General features: G+C 47.7%; 1 protein-coding gene across 4 annotated transcripts in view; it reads right to left on the bottom strand.

The window, feature by feature from the left end:
* Window positions 1–20949, bottom strand: part of FHIP1B (FHF complex subunit HOOK interacting protein 1B) — an 889991-nt gene that overhangs the window by 105527 nt on the left and 763515 nt on the right. For all 4 annotated transcript variants that reach the window (XM_069640430.1, XM_069640429.1, XM_069640431.1 and 1 more), the window contains one exon: window positions 287–1588. In XM_069640430.1, coding sequence (XP_069496531.1) covers window positions 287–1588 — 1302 coding nt within the window. The remainder of the gene's footprint in view (window positions 1–286; window positions 1589–20949) is intronic.

Genomic DNA, 20949 nt, shown 5'->3' with positions numbered 1-20949 from the left:
GACTTTTGTGAATGCGAAAATCCAAATAAAACGTAAAGGTTTTAAAAATTAAAAGAGAAGGTAGAATTGGACAATCTGTCTCACACTCACACCATTCGTCCATGGTCCTCAAGGCTGTGCTCCATTATGGAAGCCTTAGCAGGTCCTATGCTTTACCAGAGAAACTAATGTCAGAATATGGCATGAAAATGGCTTACAAGAAGATACTAAAAATATATATGGCAAATGAACTACAAACTATAGACAAGTATGACGCAAATCATTAAATAAAATAGAAGAAAATTACCAGTGAAGGGCTGGCTGAGGGGCTGCCCAAGCGTGCGCAAAGGACTTGTGAGGATCTGTGACAAAATGTCTAATTTGGCTGGCCCCCGACTAGTCTCCCTTGCTGGTGACTCACTGCCAGGCAGGGTTGTAAACTTCTGGTAGGCCTCCTCTTCTTCAAATGACAGGGGAGCCTCTGATACAGTCAATGGGCTGTCTTTCCCTATCTCCCCATTGTTAATCTGTCCTTCAATTTCTTCTAGTTCCTTGGAGAATTTCTCAATATTAAGGGTTGCCCCATTGGTTTCTGTGGGTGCATTGTCCAATAGCTTATCGAGCAGGTGGTCCATGGTTTCCAGATGCTCCAAAGTGGCGGAGGAGGACATTGTCTGACGAGGTAGCACAGGGGGGCTTTCTGGACCACAGGAATTGACATCAAGCATGCTGGATCCATTTTCAGCAACTGTTGACTGCCCTTTACTTGTATTGATCCCGTGGGTCAGTGAGTTGCAATTTGTTTCCAGTGGATTTGGCAAGGGTTCCAACTCTAGTCTGCTATCTCTCTCAGATAGACAAGGTGCATCTCTTCCTCCATGATATTTCTCCCCTATGTCCCTTCGTACTTTTTTCACAGCCAGATCTCCATCAGCCTTATCTGGCCGATTCCCTTCAGTTCTGCTTAGGCGGTTTACAAAGCCTGTGCTAGTTCCATGGGACCCGTTAATTAAAGTGCTTGAGTCGTTCCCATCCTGTGTAGCATCCCCGGGGCTCCCCTCGCCCTCTCTGTTCTGCATCACCCTGTGCCTGTGTACCGCTGCCTCCTGTAAACTCCGTTTTTTAGTCCGAGGGGTGATGTTACTGGAAACTTTAAGCCTAATGTCACAGTCTCCGCTTTCTGAGCCAGTTTTAAAAGAGTGGCGCAGCAAGCCATTTCCCCGCTGCTCTGCGCCAAAGTAGTTCACACTCATGGTTATGGAGTTCTCGTCTAAGGCCGGGAGGGAGAGGCTAGTAGGGTTGGGATCATCCCCATCGTAGGGTGCAGACCATGTCCTGCAAGCCTGCACACAGTAATCAATGCTAGCCCTGGCCTCTTGCAGGTACTCAAGGTAGTTAGATTCCAGTTCTGACACCTCCTCCCATTTGAGAGGTCCATGACGGGGGCTTCCCACTGGCGTCTCTGGTGATTTCAGCCCTGGGGAGCGTGGCGTTGGAGTTGTCTCTGTGTTGAAGCTCTGCTGCCGCATAAAGAAAGCCAACCGGGACGGCGTTGAGGGCTTTGGAACAGTGGTTACTGATGATGTGTCAATGCTTGGGCTTCCCTGACCTAGACAGAAGATAAAAAGAAATCAGTTAACTAGAACAGAGGAAACTCATGAAATCAGAGAAGGATGAGGGCACACAAACTGGTCTGCTTAACCCAGGATACCAGATAAAAGGACATTAAAACTTGACTCAGTACAAATCACTATTTAATCTTCATCAATTAATGTTCACAAAGGCATGCATCTTTCACGTCTTAGACTATACACCTGCATTTTAAGGAGATCAGTAGTTCAGCTGGAAATAGCTTTAAAAAATGTCTTCCATTGGTAAGGGCTAAATACGCAGTCTTAATACAGCTAAATAACTAACAGAGCATAAATATCCAAGATGAAACCATAGGAGGGTTTGAATTGGATACAATTATCAATGTGGTGACTGCTACTCATAGCTCTTTCCTATTCACACTATGTAGAGTGCCCTGCCACCTAGTGCCTGGATGAAAAACTGCCTCTCACAGCTGTCGAATCTCCAACTGTGCTCATCTCATCACTGAGCATTAGTGCCTGCACGGGATGCAGTTAGGTTCCTTTCACCTATGTGGATGTACAACCTTCAGGAGTTCCCCAATATAGAGCCATTGGTATAGTCTTATGTGTGCAATGATTGAGGGGTTACTAGAAGGGACATATGACAGTAAACAACCATGTCCTAAGAGAAATACAATCTCCATTAAGGAAATTGTACCCTACTCTTACATCTAGGCTTTTTCGTACTCCCAATGTGTGGAAAGAATACTAGACTCCCCCTAATCCCCCCTGAGGATAAAAAAGGAAGAAGGATGAAGGAACAAGTTACTTACATGTAACTGTTGTTCTCCAGCATGGGTCTGGCATGGATTCACATGCTCATGAATATTCCCCGTCGTAAGGCTGGGAATCCTCGGTAAAGAAAAAACCAGTATCAGTTTCGTTTCTGATCTGTCTTTCGTAGTAATAACCAATCACTGGTCTCTGCGTCATACTGACCACAGCCAATGACTGCCCTCTACCTAAGCACCGCCTCTGGCAGCCATCTTCAGATTTGGAAGCACGTGAAGTGGCAGTATGACCAAGTGAAGAGCCGCAGAGGGGTAGGCGGGAGGGTTCGCATGTGAATCCATGCCAGACCCATGCTGGAGAACAACAGTTACAGGTAAGTAACTTGTTCCTTCTCCAGCATGGGGTCTGGCATGGATTCACATGCTCATAAATAAAGAATACCTAGCAGTACACACATGCACAACCACGGGAGGTGGCAAAGGCTCAACATTAAGCATTACATCAAACTCAACATCAAGCAATCTTACCTCCTCACCAGGCTCACCTCAGGCGAACAGGTTGCGCAGCACTGCTTGGCCGACCCTGGACTCCTCCCTGGAATCCTGATCGACGCAGTAGAATTTCGTGAAGGTGTGCGTCGACCTCCACGTAGCAGCCCTGCATATGTCCAGCAGGGGCACACCAGAAAGGAACGCCGTGGTAGCTGCGATCGCTCTGGTGGAATGGGCTCTCGGACGGCCAGGCAGCGGTCGGTTTGCCAACCGATGACAGTACATGATACAGCCGGAGAGCCATCTGGAAATGGAAGCCTTCGAGAGAGCCTTCCCCTGATTGACAGGTCCAAAGTTCACAAAGAGTTGTGACGTCTTCCGAAAACACTTCGTGCGGTCCACGTAGAACTTCAGCGCTCTAGCCACATCCAGCGAGTGCAAAGTCCTCTCAGCCGGCGACGGGAAGAACACAGGCAACACCAAGGGTTCGTTGAGATGGAAGTCCGACGGTACCTTGGGCATGAAAGAGGGGTGCGTCCTGAGCACTACCCTCGTGTCGTGAAAAGTCAAGTACGGGGCCTTCAGGAAAGGGCCTGGATCTCTCCCACCCGTCGTGCGGAGGTGATGGCCACAAGAAACGCTGTTTTCCACGACAGAAACTTCAACGGGGCCGAGTGCAGAGGCTTGAACGGAGGTCCCATGAGCTTGGTCAGCACCACGTTGAGCTCCCACGCCGGGGCCGGCGCCTTCACCGGCGGGAACGATCTGAACAGTCCCTTCATGAACTCTTTCACCAGACGATGAGACCACAAGGACGTCCGGCCCGTGGTTCTGGTGTATCGGGAGATCGCAGCAAGATGAATCTTGATGGACGCGTGTGCCAGTCCAGCTTTGGCCAGCGTCAGCAGGTACGGCAGTACCTGGGGAGCCGTAATCCGTAGAGGGTTAATCTTCTGTGCGTGGCACCAGACAGAGAACCTCTTCCATTTGTGTCCGTAGCATTTAAGAGTCGAGGACGCCCTGGCCATTGCAAGAACCTCTCTGCAGTCGGCCGGTATGTCGTATCCTCCAAACTCTAGCGCTGCAGGAGCCAGGCCTGCAAGTTCAGCGATTTCGGGTTGTGGTGGAGGATGGCGCCTCCTTCCCTGGAGAGTAGATCCGCGTCCACCGGCAGCTTGATTGGCGGGGACGCTGACAAGTCCAGAAGGTCCGGGAACTATATCTGCCTCGGCCACGCAGGTGCGACAAGGATCATCTTGCACCGTGACCTCTTGAGCTGGTTGACGAGCCGGATCAGCAGTGGCAAAGGAGGGAACGCGTAGAGGAACAGGCCCTCCCAGGGGAATGAGAAGGCATCGCCCATGCTCCTCGCCTGGGGCAACCTGCTGGCGAACTTCCGGCACTTGGAGTTCGTCGCCGTCGCGAACAGGTCGATCTGGGGTGTGCCCCACCGTCGGAAGAGGCGATCCACTAGATCCTGCTGTAGTTCCCACTCGTGGCACGAGCGCAGCTCCCTGCTGAGTGAGTCGGCGATGGTGTTTTTTATCCCTGCCAGATGAAACGGCACCAGAAACATCCTTTGGGCGACGGCCCAATGCCACAGGTCCTGCGCCTCCTTGGACAGCGCTGGAGACCTGGTTCCGCCCTGTTTCCTGATGTAAAACATGGTGGTGGTGTTGTCGGTGAAGATCCTCACCACCTTGCCCTTGAGGGACGGAAGGAAGGACCTGAGGGCCCAGAACACTGCACGGAGCTCCAGGACGTTGATATGGAGGCACTTCTCCGTCGGGAGCCAAAGGCCTCTCGCGTGCAGTTTTTCGGTGTGCGCTCCCCACCCTTCCAGGGAGGCATCCGTGGTCACTGTCTCCTGGTGGTCTGGGGTCTGGAAGTCCATGCCCGCCGTCAGATGCGCGCGGTTGCCCCACCACCGGACCGCTCGGCGGAAACTCTCGTCGAGTGTGATCCTCTCCTCGAAGCCGCCCGTCGTTTGGATCCAGCGCGCGTCCAGGAACTCCTGCAACGGGCGCATCCGGAGCCTGCACATGGGAATGAGGTAGATGCAAGAAGACATCATTCCGAGGAGGGACTTGATGGACCTCACCTAGGCCGCGTCGGAAACCAACATCCGCTGTACCTTGCCCAGGATGGACCTGGTCCTTTCCTCCGACGGGGAGGCCAGAAGGGACACTGTGTCGAGCTTCGCTCCCAGAAACAGTGCGTTTTGCGCGGGTACCAGGTGGGACTTGGCGTAGTTCACGGAGAATCCCAGGTCCGAAAGAAGTTGGACGGTCCTTGCCGTGTGCTCCACGGCGAGCTCCCTCGTCTTGGCTCGGATGAGCCAGTCGTCCAGGTAGGGGTAGACGTGGATCCCCTCGCGGCGCAGCTGCGCCGCCACCGGTGCAAGGCACTTGGTGAATACCCTGGGTGCCGACCGTAGTCCGAAGGGGAGGGCTTTGAACTGGTAGTGACGCCCTTGGACCACAAACCTGAGGAATTTTCGGTGCCCCTTTAGGATGGGAATATGGAAGTAGGCATCCTCCAAATCCAACGACGACAGGAAGTCTCCTTCCTCCAGCTGCCCCAGGACGTGCTGGAGGGTGACCATCCGGAACTTCTGCGCCTTGATGAACTTATTCAGCCGTCGCAGATCTAGGATGGGGCGCCATCCTCCCGTCTTCTTCTTCACGAGGAAGTATCTCGAGTAAACTCCGGAGCCCCGAAGCCTCTTTGGGACGAGTTCGATGACGCCCTTCCTGAGCATCGCCTTTACCTCCAGGAGAAGCTGAGGGACGTGAAGCTCTTTCCTGGCCACGGGGGGGACGCGCGGGCACCTTCTTTGAAACTCGAGCGCGTGGCCCCGGGCTAAGGCGTCCAGCACCCAACGGTCGGTGGAGATGGACTCCCACACGCTGACGAAGCTCGCCAGCCGGCCTCCCACCGGGGTGCTTCGGTGGGGGCCCGACCCCACGGCCGGTTCAATCCTGTTTCGACGAGGCTTTGCCTCCTTGGCGACGACGGCGGGGTCCGCCAGACTTGCCTCGTCCTCTGTAGGCCTCCTGAGACGACGAGCGGGCCGCTTGACGGTAGGTGGAGAAACCGCCGCCGGAACCTTTGGAGGCGCCCTTGCCTCCGCTGCTCCGAAAGGGCGTCCGTCGTTGCAGAACCCCAAGGGCCCGGGCCGTCTCAGTGTCCGCTTTAATGGCCTGGAGGGAATCGTCCACTGTTTTCCCAAACAGGTTGTTCCCATCGAACGGCATGTCCAGGACTCTGGTCTGTACGTCTTGACGGAAGTCCGTAGCCTTGAGCCATCCACGCCGCCTAAGGCACACGCCGTTGCCCAACTGGCGAAACCCAGTGTCGGCTATGTCCGTCGCAATAGTGATGGCGTGGTCCGACGCTACCTTGCCTTCCTGTAGGATCTCCAGGGCATCCGCCCTCTTGTCGTCCGGTAGGATGTCCAGCAGGGGAGCCAGTTTGTACCATAACTCCCTGTCGTAGCGGGCCACGATAGCCAAGGCGTTGCCCGCTTTAATCGTCGTCGCTGCCGACGAGATGACCCTGCGTCCCATAGCGTCCAATTTCTTTCCCTCGCCGTCCGGTGGGGAAGTCGATGTGGAGGCCGCACCCCCCCCCGCTTTCTTCCTGGCCGCCGCGGAGACGACAGGGTCCGGGGTAGGCTGCGCCCGGAGGCACAGGGGGGCCGCGTCCGGGACCCGGTACTTCTTCTCGTACCGGTCTCTTCTAGCTGGCGTCGTGGAAGGGTTCTTGAGGAGGGCGAGGCCCTCATCCCAAATGTCGTCCAGTAGAGGCACCGCGAGGACCGTCTTCCTCTTGGCCTCGCGCCGTTGATAAAGAAATCCTTCCTTTTTCTTCTCCTCAGGGCAGAGTTGGAAAAGCTCGGATGCCCTGGCGATCATGGAGTGGAACGATCCAATCTCGTCGGGCGGAGAAGCCCTGGTGGGAGGTGACAACGGTAGATCCTCGTCGTACACCTCGTCGTCCGTACCCGTCGCTGCCGTGTCAGTCCCCGTATCATCCCCTCGGGTGGACGGGGAGGAGGGCTGGATGGGGCGCGACGGCTGAAAAGGAGGTGGAGGGTGAATCCTTCTTTTCTTGGGCGGGGGAGCACCAGAAGGTCCCGGTTCAGGATCCCCCGACGGGAGAGGTTCCTCCGTCGGCAACGGTAGTCTCGTCCTTATCTCTGAACATAAGGACTGTATAGCCAACAAAATGGCCGCCGAGTTGTCTTGCGGCACTGGCAGAGGGGAATCCGACGGGCGATCAGGGGCCCCGTCGGCACCCTCGACAATGTCGTCGTCGCCTGTGTCGGGATCCATCCCGACGGGCCGGTCTTCTTCCACGCCAAGGCCGTGGCTTAAGACCTCAATCAGCTCTTCCTCTGAGGTTGAGGCCGAATCTACGACGACGCCCTGCCCCCCCTTTTTCTTCCCCGCCGGGGGTTTCACGGGGGTCCTATCGATGGGCACAAAAGAGGACTCCCTCTGAGGTGGCAGGGAGACTCTGAGCCCCGAGGGCCGCCGCAACAGTATCGATAGAGGGCTTGGCCGGATGGATTAAGGCCTTCACCACCTTAGGTGCGCTCACCGCCTTATCCTTGAGGGGGGGGGGGACACTGCCTCGCTCCCCCTCCGATGGGGCCTTCGAGCTCGACCGGGGCCTCTCCAGGAGCTTTGCCGGGTGCTCGCCCTTCCTCTTACCCGACCCAGAGCGTTGGCTCGTGGCTGAAGGTGCCGGGGAGGGTGCGCCCTGCCTGGCGCCCGTAGAGCCCGACCGTTCGGCGCTCCCGGTGCCAGCGGACTCGCGGTGCTTGGCCTTGTGTTGGACCCCCGTCGCCGGGGCGTCCTCAAAGGTCTTAGAAGACCGCTCGGATTTCTTCCTCTTCTTCTCGCCTGACGGGCTCTTCCCTTCCAGCCAGCTGGCGAGACGTTGATGGCGGTCCTTCATGGTCCGCTCCGACATGTTGCCGCAAAACGCACAGTCCTTCTCCACGTGCGTCTTGTCCTCATGTAAGCAGTAGAGACAAAAGGAGTGTTCGTCCTCCTTAAAGACGTTCTGCAGCTGGCATCCAGGGCAGATCCTGAACAGCTTTCCGGGCGTCGAGCTTCCCTTCTCCTGGGCCATGTCCGGGCCGGAGAAACTTCTGGAGTCCTCCAAAAGCGTAGCTCGACGAAATCTTCACCCTTGAGGGGCGCAGACGAATCCGACACGGGTCCCCGTTGATCGGATGGAGAGTCGGTGGAGCTTGAGGCTCTTTTGACCGAAAAAAACAAAGTTTTTGAGAAAAAACGTGAAAAAATAGCACTAACGCTCGAGAGCAATAGCACAAGGATCCCAACACATGAACGTGCGGTAAAAATCTGAAGATGGCTGCCAGAGGCGGTGCTTAGGTAGAGGGCAGTCATTGGCTGTGGTCAGTATGACGCAGAGACCAGTGATTGGTTATTACTACGAAAGACAGATCAGAAACGAAACTGATACTGGTTTTTTCTTTACCGAGGATTCCCAGCCTGACGACGGGGAATATTCATGAGCATGTGAATCCATGCCAGACCCCATGCTGGAGAATGTGGTGTACCTCAATGGGTCTGACCTTCACCAATAGTGAGTCTGTTAAACCTGTACATGATCTCCTCCTGCGGGAAGGGACGACTTATCTTCAGACTAGATGAGGACACGGTGCAAATGTTAAAAATCGATTTGACATTGTGTAAGAGTGGGTGGAGGCCAGCTGAATAAGTCTTAATCATGCTAAATGCAGGCTGCTTTTATTGTACTCTTAACAGGCCCAGATTAAAGCAGACCAATCATATAATCAATTTCCCACTGGTGGTCTTAACATAGCCAAACGGAGGAAGGTCAAAACTCTTGGAGCCACCTATGACTCCACAGTATCAATGAACCTGCATGGAGCAGTCAGCTCTACCATCTAACATTTTATGCTTTTTGTGTCAAATCCATCCGCTCTGCTCTGAAGCTATGACGAAGTTAGCTGTGCCACTAATGCCTGTGCTATTATTGGAGGTTCCAGAGGTCATCTAGACTCTTCTGCCAGGATTGTGACAAACGTCCCAAGGCGTGACATCATTTCATCAGTCCATCTCAGACTTCACTGACTTCCAATTCTGGCAAGACTCCCCCTGACCTACAAATCCCCCTCTGGCTCAGCACTTCAGTGCATGTGGGACTTCACGTCTGCAGCTTCCGTTTGTTCACGTAAAAGAGGTTTGATGGCAATTCCACTTTGTTAATAAGTGAGGGCTAGGGGATGGTCCTTCGGGAATAGGCTGTGAAGTTATGCAACTCCCTGCCTGAAAACATCACCCTGATCACCGATCTGATGGCTTGAAGGTGGAGAAATAACACTGTTCTAATTTCCCTGCTGTTGCCACCCATGACTTTGTGCCACTTCTCTTCTCACCTCTGCTGACCACAAGAGCTTAGATGCCCTTATGTTGGTGAGTGCTATATAAATGATCTAGAAATGGTGATAGAGCAGCAACTCTGGCTTATCTCTAATGATGCAACAGCACTGAAAAAGGACACAATTTAATGTGATTGATTGTGTGATGCAGGTTCAATGATTTATCAATTTAGCACACATTGGTCTACAAAACCAGCCCACATTGCCCTGTTGGGCAGACCCTTCTGGCATTGCCCTATAGCTTTATAAACCAGTCCCAAACTGGGGATGTGAAGATGGTGTGGAATTTGGCATGCAAATGTGCCTTATTTTGCTGTGAATCTTCTCACCTCTGCTGATAGGTGGGGAAGAGAAGGTGGCAGAGTGAGGGCCTGGCAAGATGGGTCAATGTGAGCTGTAGGGTTGCAAAATAGAGTTTCACCGTGGCAAGTATCCAAATAACACTTCCACTCAAGGTTTCTTGATCAAACAATTATTTATTAATTTAACAGTCAGTTTGAATAAGCCTTCGTTAGAAGGGAGCAAATATGTAACACTTACATATACTTCAAAAATACACACTCTCCGTTTCAATAAATAAGTAGATACCCATTTGGGATGGCATACAGACACTTCCTACACCCAGGGGTAACTTCAATAACTAGGACACTGTGGACATTGATATATCACTGGTACATTTAGAGCAATACTGAGTTTGGTGTCAAAAAGGAAAAGGTTAGGGAAGGACACAATGGTTAACAAGTTTCTCAAACAGGTAAGCACTTTTTGACCCCTCATCCCATGCAATGGAGATTAACCATTTCCCAGCTATACCTGTAAGGTATGTATGACTTTTTGGAGGGACCGATCAAAACGCCAAGTCAGAGGTTCACTTGCGAGTGGTAAGCTCCGCCCATTCATCAGCAACTGGACCCAAAAACAGGAGGCCGCCCACATTCGCGCACACACATTGCGAGAGTGCTTTGAAGAGGGCAGTTAGGCAGTTGGGCTTGTGACTGATGCAAGGTTATTATTTAATGCTTCATATTTATTCATACTTCTGTTGTTTTAACACTGTATTTCTAAAGAGGTTTCTAGAATTTGCTCTCATTTGAGCAAATCACTCGCAACACTTTCCTCATGTCTGCCACTTACTCTCTGAAGTGTGCCAAGCCCTGCCCCAATGAAATCAAAAAGTTGCAAAAGCAAACAAAACACACGCCGACTGTTCCATCCAAACGCTGCATCCTTGCGTCTTCGCTCACAATCACGAACAACTGATAGAGTTTTTTGCAGTGCAGAGTGCACTGTAAAGGCTCCACAATAAACTACTGTGGTGAATCTTTCCTCTGCCTTTACTAAATCGGACACTCATTTACACTCTGATATCACACATTTGGCAATGGATTTATCCACCCCCCGCCACACTTCTGGCTGTTGGTTTCACCTCACCTGCTCCACCTTCACATCTTGATCCAGGCCCGTGTACCAATCAACTTATAATGGATCTGCCCCCGGCTCCTTCCAACCACTTGAGCGAGTCTCACTCGTCTGAAATTGTGACCTCAGCCCAAATTCACGCAAATTCGATCCCTCTGCCTCTCCCATTTCAGCACGAGACGGAAACAAACCTGCAGATCTTGTCCGGTAATGATTAAAATGTTCTTTCTGCCACAGATACAATTGCTCCTGAATTAACTGATGTGAACAAATGCATTCCAGATTTAGCAGATGGGTCAATTGCCTGTAATTTCTCACCCATTCACATGCTCTGCCCTCGTCCGATTGATTTATCTCAATCACCTGTAATGTTAACCAACTCTAGCTCTTTTGCCTGGTCTATATCCTTTACTCGCCCTACTCCAAGCAGAGGTCCTCCTTCCCAAGTACCCTCTTTGCCCCTTGTTGAAGTCACACTTTGCGCCATGAATAAGGCCCTTTTGTCTCTGTCCAAATTGTTTGAGAATCTCGACATGAAAGTTAATAAGCAAACTTCCATGCTGACGAAACTGTTAGATCATTCCTTACAAAACTCACAGATCCATTGTCGCCAGGTGCAATGTACAAAAGAGCTGCTCCTTGCTAATTAAACGACTACAATACGCCCTGAGGCATATCAAGAGACAAGAGTAGAGGGAGTCATTACCTCCCTGCTGCCCTTGTTGCAGGACTCAGTTATCATAGTCCCTGAATCTCGTCCCTCGGTTGGACTTTTAGCTCCTCCTCCCTCTATAAAGCCTGCATTCACAATCTTCACCAGGCCGAAGACCACTGACAAAACATGTAACTTTGTGAAGAAAACACAAATATGAAAGCGCCTTTGGGCATGACTGAATCAGGCTTGCACAAATTCATTCAGTCCCTAACCATGCCTGCCAAACAAAGTTTAATAGCGAAGAACGCAATAACTAAGAAATATGCACCCATGGCTGCTCTAAACAAATTCCTCAAAAAAGTGCCACATTTTCAGCGACCATTAACATAAATACTGATGAGTTAAGCTACGAGCATCTTGATGACCTAGTATATGAAGCAGAACTTCTAAATAAGAAAGCAGATGAGCCCATTTCTCAAGCCTCGCAGGCCCCGTCCCGTGATACAATTAGGGATGAATCTGAATTCAGGAGCCACTAGAACTACGAGTTTCTCACATTAGAGCAAAGGCGCAACGAGACTGCTAAGTCGATCGCCAAATATGCGCTCTGCATTTGCCTTGTTCCCAAATTGGCCACATCATTCTCCCCTTGAGACAGAGTCAGCAACGGCAAGAGTTGACTTTTAGTACTCCTCCCAACCAAGCCATTTGAAGCTCACTCTCCAAGTCCAGGGTGGAAAATCAGCCTTCCTCATTGCGCCATGTTATTGTTGCTCATACAAGACAGCTACAACAGAAGGCTGCTAGGCAATGCAATACATCTATTCAGTCTCCTTCAACACTCTAAAATCAAATTTTGCACTGCAGAGGTGGATCATATCCAGTGTATGATCTAAATAGTACCAGCATTTTGAATATTTTTAGCGTCATCGACGGCCTCAAGGACTTATGTTCCTCGGACATAGCCCAAGTAGAATTTTTGCAACAAAACCATCCGACAGCACTGTGGATTCAATCTGGCTTAGTGCTAAACATCCGATGGCAAGCAAAATCACAACTATACCAACTGGGCTGCATACATACCCAAAACCAATCCATTCACACCTCTACTATGCAAGAAAGGCCATGTGCGATCATACAAACTAACGTCAACACTGGTACCTATCGTCCCATGGAAGTCACTTGCACACAGGGAGCTTTCAAGACAATTTGACAGGAAGAAATTCTACAGAAGTCTAAATGCGCTTATTAATCAAAAAATGTTAACTTGAGCTAACAACTCATGTCGCCATCTCAGCGAATTTGTAAAATTTGCGAGTTGGAACAGTAGGGGTTTTAAACACCTCTTAAACTCCTTTATTAACACGCTGAGCTGTTTTGACAAAATAGCCTTACAAGAAATCTGGTTGACGGAGGCCCCGTATGGGATGCTATCCCATCTCATTGCTGCCAGCCAAAAATCCAGCCAAAGGTAGACCCATGGCTGGCCTTTTGGTTGCAGTTAAAAATAAAGTTGGAACTGTGGGCTACCCCTAGCATGTTCATTCAACTGGTTAAAATTAGAACTCCCTCTGAAGTGTTGGCTCTTGTTAATCTTTACTGGAACCATTCTAGCATTGATGCAGAGTCTTTCCTTCGAGACACTGACTCGGGAGGATAGCTCAGGGGTAACGTGATCGCCTTGGAAGCAAGACGATACAGAGCACCACAGGTTCGATCCTCGGGTCTGCGCTTACAAACCTCTGGGTATTAAGCATGTTATAAATAACCTATCATATCATATGGTGTATACTTTGGATTTAATTATTGCTGACTGGGCTAGAAGTTATGGGATTCTGGCAGGGCATTTCAACCTTCACTGTCTTACTAAGAGGCTGCATAAATTTGATGAATTGCTCAGCGTTGGTTAGCTTTTATGGACGAGAGACAATTTGTAATGCTAAACGGAGCTAATCATGGAGATATACCTCAGCAGAGCACTTGGAAGAGATGCCAACAGACCGTCATTATCGATTACATCATCACAACTCGGTGTCTGTTTGCAAGAATTGAGCACTTCCAAATTATTCCTCAAGAATGTAGTGAACACAAACCTCTCTCATTCACCTGGCAATGGTCGTGCCCTCTATCTCCTAACTTCTATCCAACTGCTCTCACTGTCTCTAGCGGTATGAATAGGTTCAGGTGGTCCCCAGAATCACTGACACGTTTCAACACTTATATAGAAGGTCATCATAAATCATTAAATTCTGAAGTCCTTAAATCTGATGGCTGCGCTACAAATATTCGAGCTACAACCGTCCATTCTAGCTAATCCAACACATACGCATAAGCACACCTAAGATCATGAGATGCACAAAAGAAAGACCCAATTTCACCTTTGGCTAAGAAACCTGGTCAGCCTGTCTCTCGAGTCAAGGACACCAGACATTTCAGAACACAATACAAAAACTGGCTTAAATCTTGCAAAGACCTAATTATGCAGCAAGATGCAGAACAAATGCTCTGCGCCTTAGCTTAAAAGAATATGGTGTCCATTTGGGACTTGTTAAATCGTGCTGCCCACGCCACCCAAATCTCGATGCAAATTATTGCAGTGCAAGAAGAGAAATGGGAACAATACTATCAAACACGGTACGCCCAACAACCAATCGGCAGCAGGAGACAGCAAGGTGCAGAATCACAAAGATAGCATTCAATTTGATAGAGGCGACTTTATCCATCAGATATCTAAATTGAGCAATTTGAGGGCCCAGATCCTGATGAATTAACCAATACTATGTTGAAAGCCCATCCTGATGCCTGGCATCTATTCTTTTGAATATTTTTGTCAATGTTGCGGCGCATAAACAGATTCTGCTGTCATGGCAAAAATCCATCATCATTCCTATATGCAAAAAAGAAGATCGTGGGCGACCCAAGATGTTTCAGCCTATAGCCCTGTTGGACGCCCCAGGAAAATTATTTGCTCGCCTTATATTGAGGGATTTTAACAACTGGCTGTCTACTGAGCAGCTGCATGACACATTCCAAACAGGCTTTGCCCCGGGATTAGGCACTGCCATTAACGCGCTATACTTAACTGCAATAACAATGCATGAGCAGCAATCCAAACAACCGGTCTACATGGCATTCGTGAATTTTAAAACTGCGTTTCATTCTGTATCGTGTAAACTGTTGACAGATAAACTAACAGCAGCAGTCTGTCCTACCCACATCCAGGCTCTGGTCTCCCAGTTACATTCCAATACATCAGTCCAAATATGCCTGTCTCTAGATGGAAGGTTATCAAGATCTATACCCAACTACAGAGGTCTCAAGCAAGGCTGTATCCTGGCCCCTGCATCGTTAAATTTTTTCATATCCGACATGGGTCAGCACTTTCCAAACATTGTTTCTGACACTCCCAAACTTGGCCAATGTGCTGTACCTTGGCTTCTGTATGTAGATTACCTAGTTCTCCTGTCTAAGAATCCTAAAGGTCTTTAAAACCTCTTAGCAGCATTAGAGCATTATGCTATTGCTAATCAGTTGCTAATAAACTTGGCCAAAACAAAGATCTTGATTTGCGCAAGTCTGCATCAGATCAGCAAATGCGCTTACTTATGGCAATAGCACAGATGACCTATTGAAGTAGTTAATGAGTATAGCCATTTAGGCCTCAACACTGATAATCATCCCTCTGACTTGCCGTATTGTGTGGGACTAAGGCGTAAAATCTTAGCACAAATGATTCACTAGAAGTATGGTAAATGTTCCACTGCACCCTTAATTAAATACTACAATCAAAAGGTAGTGCCCATTATCATCTATGGTGCAGAGACAAGAGCCTGGAAGGAAAAGACTTTCTGGTTAACACGAGAGGGCCTTTTTCTGGAAACAAACTTACTGGCTGATGACCCACAATCTTAGCTAAGGATCATTTTATGACAACTTGGAGACAATGGAAGCCGCGGATGCCTCAATCTCGTCTCTTAAAACCAATCCAGCTCGAGCAAAGATCAAATTATGGCACTATGACTGGATCTCAACAGGAGAACAATGCATGATCTATCAACACTTTAAGAGTGAACATTTCTAGATAAAAAGCCTCCATGACCCTGAGTCCTATCTAATGAAATTCACCTGTCCTACCTACAGAAACTTATTTCTGTGATTTTACCTAAATCTGTGGCCAACAAGAGAAGTCTTTTTAAAACAAAGAAAAATTGCCAGAGTGGACAGTGCATGTAGATTTTGTCAAAACTCGAACAAGTCTGAGACTTTAAAGCATTTGCGCATAGTCTGCCCTTCTCTGTCATCAAAGAGAATATTTTTCTTGCAGTCTCTGTTCAAAGATTACACAAATTTAACCTGTGATTTGTATGGTTCAGAGTCTTTAATGAGGAATGCATAAGTGTCAGCATTGCAGCCATGACATTTTTGTTGTCTCTTAATTTGGGTTAGCCAACTTGGATTGAGGTTGTTCCTCAATTTCTTTATTAATTCTCAAATCACTTTGCTTTGATTTTGCATGCTACATGTAACAAATGCCCATACTCGACTATAAGACATTGGTGACTAAAGAGGTTCCACAAAGAAATACATGAATGGCTCATTACAAAGTAGTAATTATTGAACTGCTCAAATTGTGTGATTTTATGCATTTCTCAAAACTATGCACTAGCATAATCTGTTTTTATCAATTTTATCTGTTCTAATTGATTTTCCTTTTCACTTTTTAACACTTGTTATTGTTGTTTTAACTTGTATGGTAATAATTGAAAGGTTGATCTTTCCAACCATAACAATAAAAAAATAAATACAAATAAGAAAACCTAACTTTGTTATTAGATATTTATAGAATTGTTTAGATAAACACCAGCCGAAAAAACCGTCATCGATGATAGGACATAGAAGCACTAAAGGTATACCAAATTGAATGGGAACTTTCTATTAACCAGCTGAAGCCGTTAAAGGTATACCAAATTGAGATGAAACCTTCTGTTGACAAGTTAAAGCTACTCAAGACATTTGTGGCAAAAACAGTCCCGACCAAGATAATTATTATTGCTATTGATGAACTAAAGAAGTGTTCAAAGAAGAAAAGGGGCCTTCTATTTTCTAAGATGAAACTCACTGTTGACAAATTGAAACTACCAAGTGAAGTTGGAACTTTTGTTGACAAAGTGGAACTATACCAAACCGAGTTGAAACTTTATTATAGCCAAATTGAAAAGGAAACAAACTGTGGTTGAACATTATTGCAAATCAGGATTTCCTTGTTTTGATTTCTTTAACTGTGAAACCAAACCATGTTTAAATTTGGGGAAGGGCAATTTGCCCAAATTACAAAGAGAGACTGTGGTGACATGTCAAATTCAATCACTATTGTTTGTTGAGAATTGCTATGTATTTCCTTGTTTTTTTTCAATATGTGCAAGTGTGAGGGACAGATATCATTTGTTAGAGTGTTTCTTTTAGTTTATTTTAGTCAGGCAAATCCTCATCAAGTAGGGATAGTGAGGCGTTCATCAACCTTATCTTATAATAAAATGTTATTTGTTGAGAAATCTTCACAAAGTTGTCCGCCTCGCATTTCTGACCCCTTTAAAAGATTCACAAGCTTGGTGGGATAGACCAATCCTGTTAAATAAGGTTTAACATGTGTATACCACTTCGAGGTTGTACCCGCACATAACCACTCTATACCACTTCAATGTATCCCTCCTTTGCAAACAAAGCTAATGAAAAAGAGATTTAACCATAATGACAAAGCGGATGGCTCTTAGACGAGTTTCCAAAAATAATAGCATACCAGAGGTGGTCACTGGAAGTACAAAAACCGTTAAAAAAACTTTCAATGCACAGTAGTAAACTCGGGTCATAATATCCCCCAGTGGCAGCCTGTGCTTTGTATACTTTTAGGAGTTGACAATGGAAGCCTATTGCCCAGTAAGAAACACAATTGACGCAAAACCACTGAGCATCTCTGGAGGACTAGTTCATTTTTCTTGATCTGATCGGACTAGGACACTTTATTTTGAAATCTTACTCCCAAATAATTCACTTCTTCTGTTATGTTTCCTTCCATTGAAATATACATTTTGTGGTCCCTCAAGGGGTGACAGACCATGGGCGCTGTTTTGGAGTTATTAACTAACTGCTTCAGGTCTTACCACAATATGAAATCTGCATTTGCTTCTTTAATCCACCCTTAAATTTTTGAAATAATGACTGCATCGTCGGCATATAACAGATGCCAACCCTTCGTTTCGGTATTTGCTGTGCATCGAATTCAGTGTTTCAGATTCTAGTAACAAGTTTGTTAATATATAACAAAAACCGAATGGGGCGAAAACGCACCCCAGTTAAACACCAGTATGAATCGGAAATGAGTTTGTCCTTTCCCGGCCCTGGCCTAACCTCACAACTGCTGAGCTATGGCAATACAGTCTGCGTGTTGGTTGCAAAACGGTTGTATGGATTTTTAGGTTGGTTAAAACTTTCCAAAGAATTCCTAGGTCCACGCTAACAAATGTTGTCCTAAAAGCTATGAAAATAATAAATAACTGTTGCTTCTCAAAAGTTGTACATCTATTCAACAGTGAAAAACAGGCAAAAAGCCTGGTCTATCATCCCCATTCCTTCTTTAAAACCTGGGACATGGAGAAGCTTAGGACCATTTTTAGAACAATGGGATAAAAGCTCGCCTCCATCTACAAAGGATTTGGAGGAGAAATAAACCAGTGGAAGATGATTCTTGAAAAAAAATTATACCCAGAGACTACATTAAAAAAAAAAAAACAGGGCATCTCTAAAAGTACCATTTTCCTTGGACCAGCATCACACTCGCATGCCATCCAGAAATGATAGTCGCCAGGAAGATCATCTTCGCTGTGAGAAGCTGAAGGGGCTAAGAAAGCATTGGCTCAAACTAATGTGAAAACTACGTTCTCAGGTAAACAAGGCAGCACCAAAAGTGTAGGGACGGTGTGAGGCAGGTGTGGCTTGGAAGTCTAGGAGGATGACAACACACTGTGCGGCTCCTAGGCTTGGAGACTGAACCAGTTGCTCGATATGTTTGAGTGCAGGGGATCAGTGAGGGGAACTCTTGAGGTTCATTCTTGGACACTGTGGACCCCAGAGGGCAGGCATCTCAGTGAAACCAGTTTTGAGAGATCAGGAACTCCTATGTTCCTTCGAGTTCTTTGGGGTGCACTGCCGGTATCAGTGCTGCTGTGACCCCTGCAAAGCTGCCCTGTCTAGCAGCTGACGGGTCCAGGGGAGGTGTGACACGTGTGAGAAACGTGAGGGTATCCTCACACCTACTCCCCCCTGGATCCTCTTATCAGGTGGCAGGGAAAGGCCATTGCTTTTGGATCCTGACCCTAGGGGAGGAGAAGCAAGGGAGGATCACCTGGGTGGAGTCCACATGCGAGACATGGTATCCCCCTTTCCCTTATGAGAACCAAACTAAATTTCCCCTAGCCATTATGGGCTATTGTAAAACATATCCCCTAATTTTCCCTCATTCAATCTACTATAGTAGTAGGACGAGGAAAAGGCGACTACGATTTGTAAACACTAGTGAGCCATTTCACCACTCTAGTACCGAGACTAGGAAGAGGCCTGCAGAGTATTGCAAAGGTCAGCAATGTCCCATGTTCTCCTCTAATTGCAACCACGCAATTACAATTGGGAAACACACCTGCAACCTGTCAAGTGGTTGCAGGTGTATAAGAAGGGAGGAGACCAGCTGCATAGAGAGCAGCAGGGAATCCTGTATGCGAGGAGTCAGCCATGTCGGGGGCTGCAGGAGGGCCAAGCAGACTGTGAGAAGACTACAGGTGTGGGAGCCTCCGTGGTCAGAGATACGCAGCCAGAGCTAAGTGCAAGGAGAAGGAAGCAATGTGACCGACAGCGTCTGCGGAGAGGAACCGGAGCTGCCGGCAGGAACTCAAGAAAATCTGAAGTGCGAGCGGGGCTCGCGGTTGAAGGAAAGCCAGCAGGCGGAGCCAAAACTGAACAGCGCAGCTGCCCACGGGGAACGCCAGGGGCCGGTGAGTGAAGAGGAAAAGTCACTGGAACCGGGGCGCTCCTGGGGGCTGCGGTGAAGCAAGACGAATGCTGAATGAATGGAACAGCATGCGCACAATGAAACAAAAGCGAAGCAACAGGCTGGGAGAAAATTAAGGAGAATATAAAATGCAAGCGGCAAAGTAAACAGTCACAAATATTGAATATCAAACTGAATTAAAACTTTTTGGCAAACTAGAACTTGATGACAAATGGATGTGAAATTCAGATATTGCCTATTTGAAAGCAAAGTATGAGACAAGAAAGCAAGTATGGAAAATTGCGAGAGCACGATAGCAAGGTGGTGAAGGAATAAAACCACCATGAAGTGAACTGTATGCATCAATACAGTGTGGCAAGGCCAAAGACTGGCAAAGGATACATGACACATTCTGGCACAGCCAAGAGGCTGATAAGGAGAAGCCAAGTGAGTGTGTACATTCACACAGTGGCAGACACAGAGGACCTGTGTGGACTAGAGAGCCTAAGGTTGCGGGTTGCGCAACCTGTAATGGGTGGACCGTGTGGTCTGACAACTGCGCTTAGACCAAGGAACCCTCAATTGTGAAAACCAAACACATTGCTGAGGTGAACTAAGAAGAAGTAATCTGATTGAACGGTTAATCAAATCCAGAAGCAGTGTAAAGTTGATCTGGAGTTGTTTTTGGATATTGAGACTGACACTAAGAATAAGTTGGCAAGTTGAAGTCTTGGGGAAGGGGAACTTGAGACTTAATGAACTTTGGTGCTGTCTTGAGGACGGCAACCTCAAGACCCTTTTTGGAACTGTGTTGCCTTGAACTTGGGGAAGGGAACCCAGAGGATTTGTGGAACTATTTTGAACTTTGGCAAAGCAATCCTGAGACTTTTGTGGAACTTTCTTGAACTTTGGGAAGGGGAGTTGAAAAGCTAGGAGCTGGAAGAAGCTCAGAATGTGTTTCAATCACAATTTCTTGTATTGCTGACATCCCTACACATTGTTTAGCTTTAGTTGTGAGGACAAGGATCAGGTTTGGACACAGACAGACTTTAAGTTGAATTTTATGACTAAGACTTTCCTTAGTTTCTTAAAGGTAGGGAAATCCCTCCTTAGTATACGGCTAGTTAGGTCTAAATCCATCCTGACATTTGAGTTAATAAACCAATTTTGTTTGAATTTTGAACCTGTTGTCTGTGTCTTGCTTCAGCCTTCACACACGGTGCCAGGGCTTGCTGCTTCTAATGGGAGTAATGGCACCAAGAGAGGCTGGAAAAAAGACCGCAACCTGGCAAGTGGACAGCATTTGATTGCCTCCAGCTTTTAGAGGCAAAGTCAGTTCGTCAGGGATTTTTTGGCATAGTGTATGTTACTGGAAAAACATCCATGTTTTTTCCAGGCAAGGGAGCGGCTAATACGGCTTGGGGACAGAGGAGATGGAAATCTTAATGCCTTGGATCTAGCACAAAATAGCACCAACTACTGGAACTTAGTTGAAGTACAGGTAGGTGGAACTGCGCTGGGATTACAATTTAACAATAGACACATAATGAAGCAATGAA

This window comes from Ambystoma mexicanum, chromosome 7q (genome assembly GCF_040938575.1).
Source record: "Ambystoma mexicanum isolate Mex_15411 chromosome 7q, UKY_AmexF1_1, whole genome shotgun sequence".
Taxonomy (NCBI): Eukaryota; Metazoa; Chordata; class Amphibia; order Caudata; family Ambystomatidae; genus Ambystoma; species Ambystoma mexicanum.
Note: the sequence above shows the minus strand (reverse complement) of the source record. Positions and strands in the feature narration are given on the sequence as shown.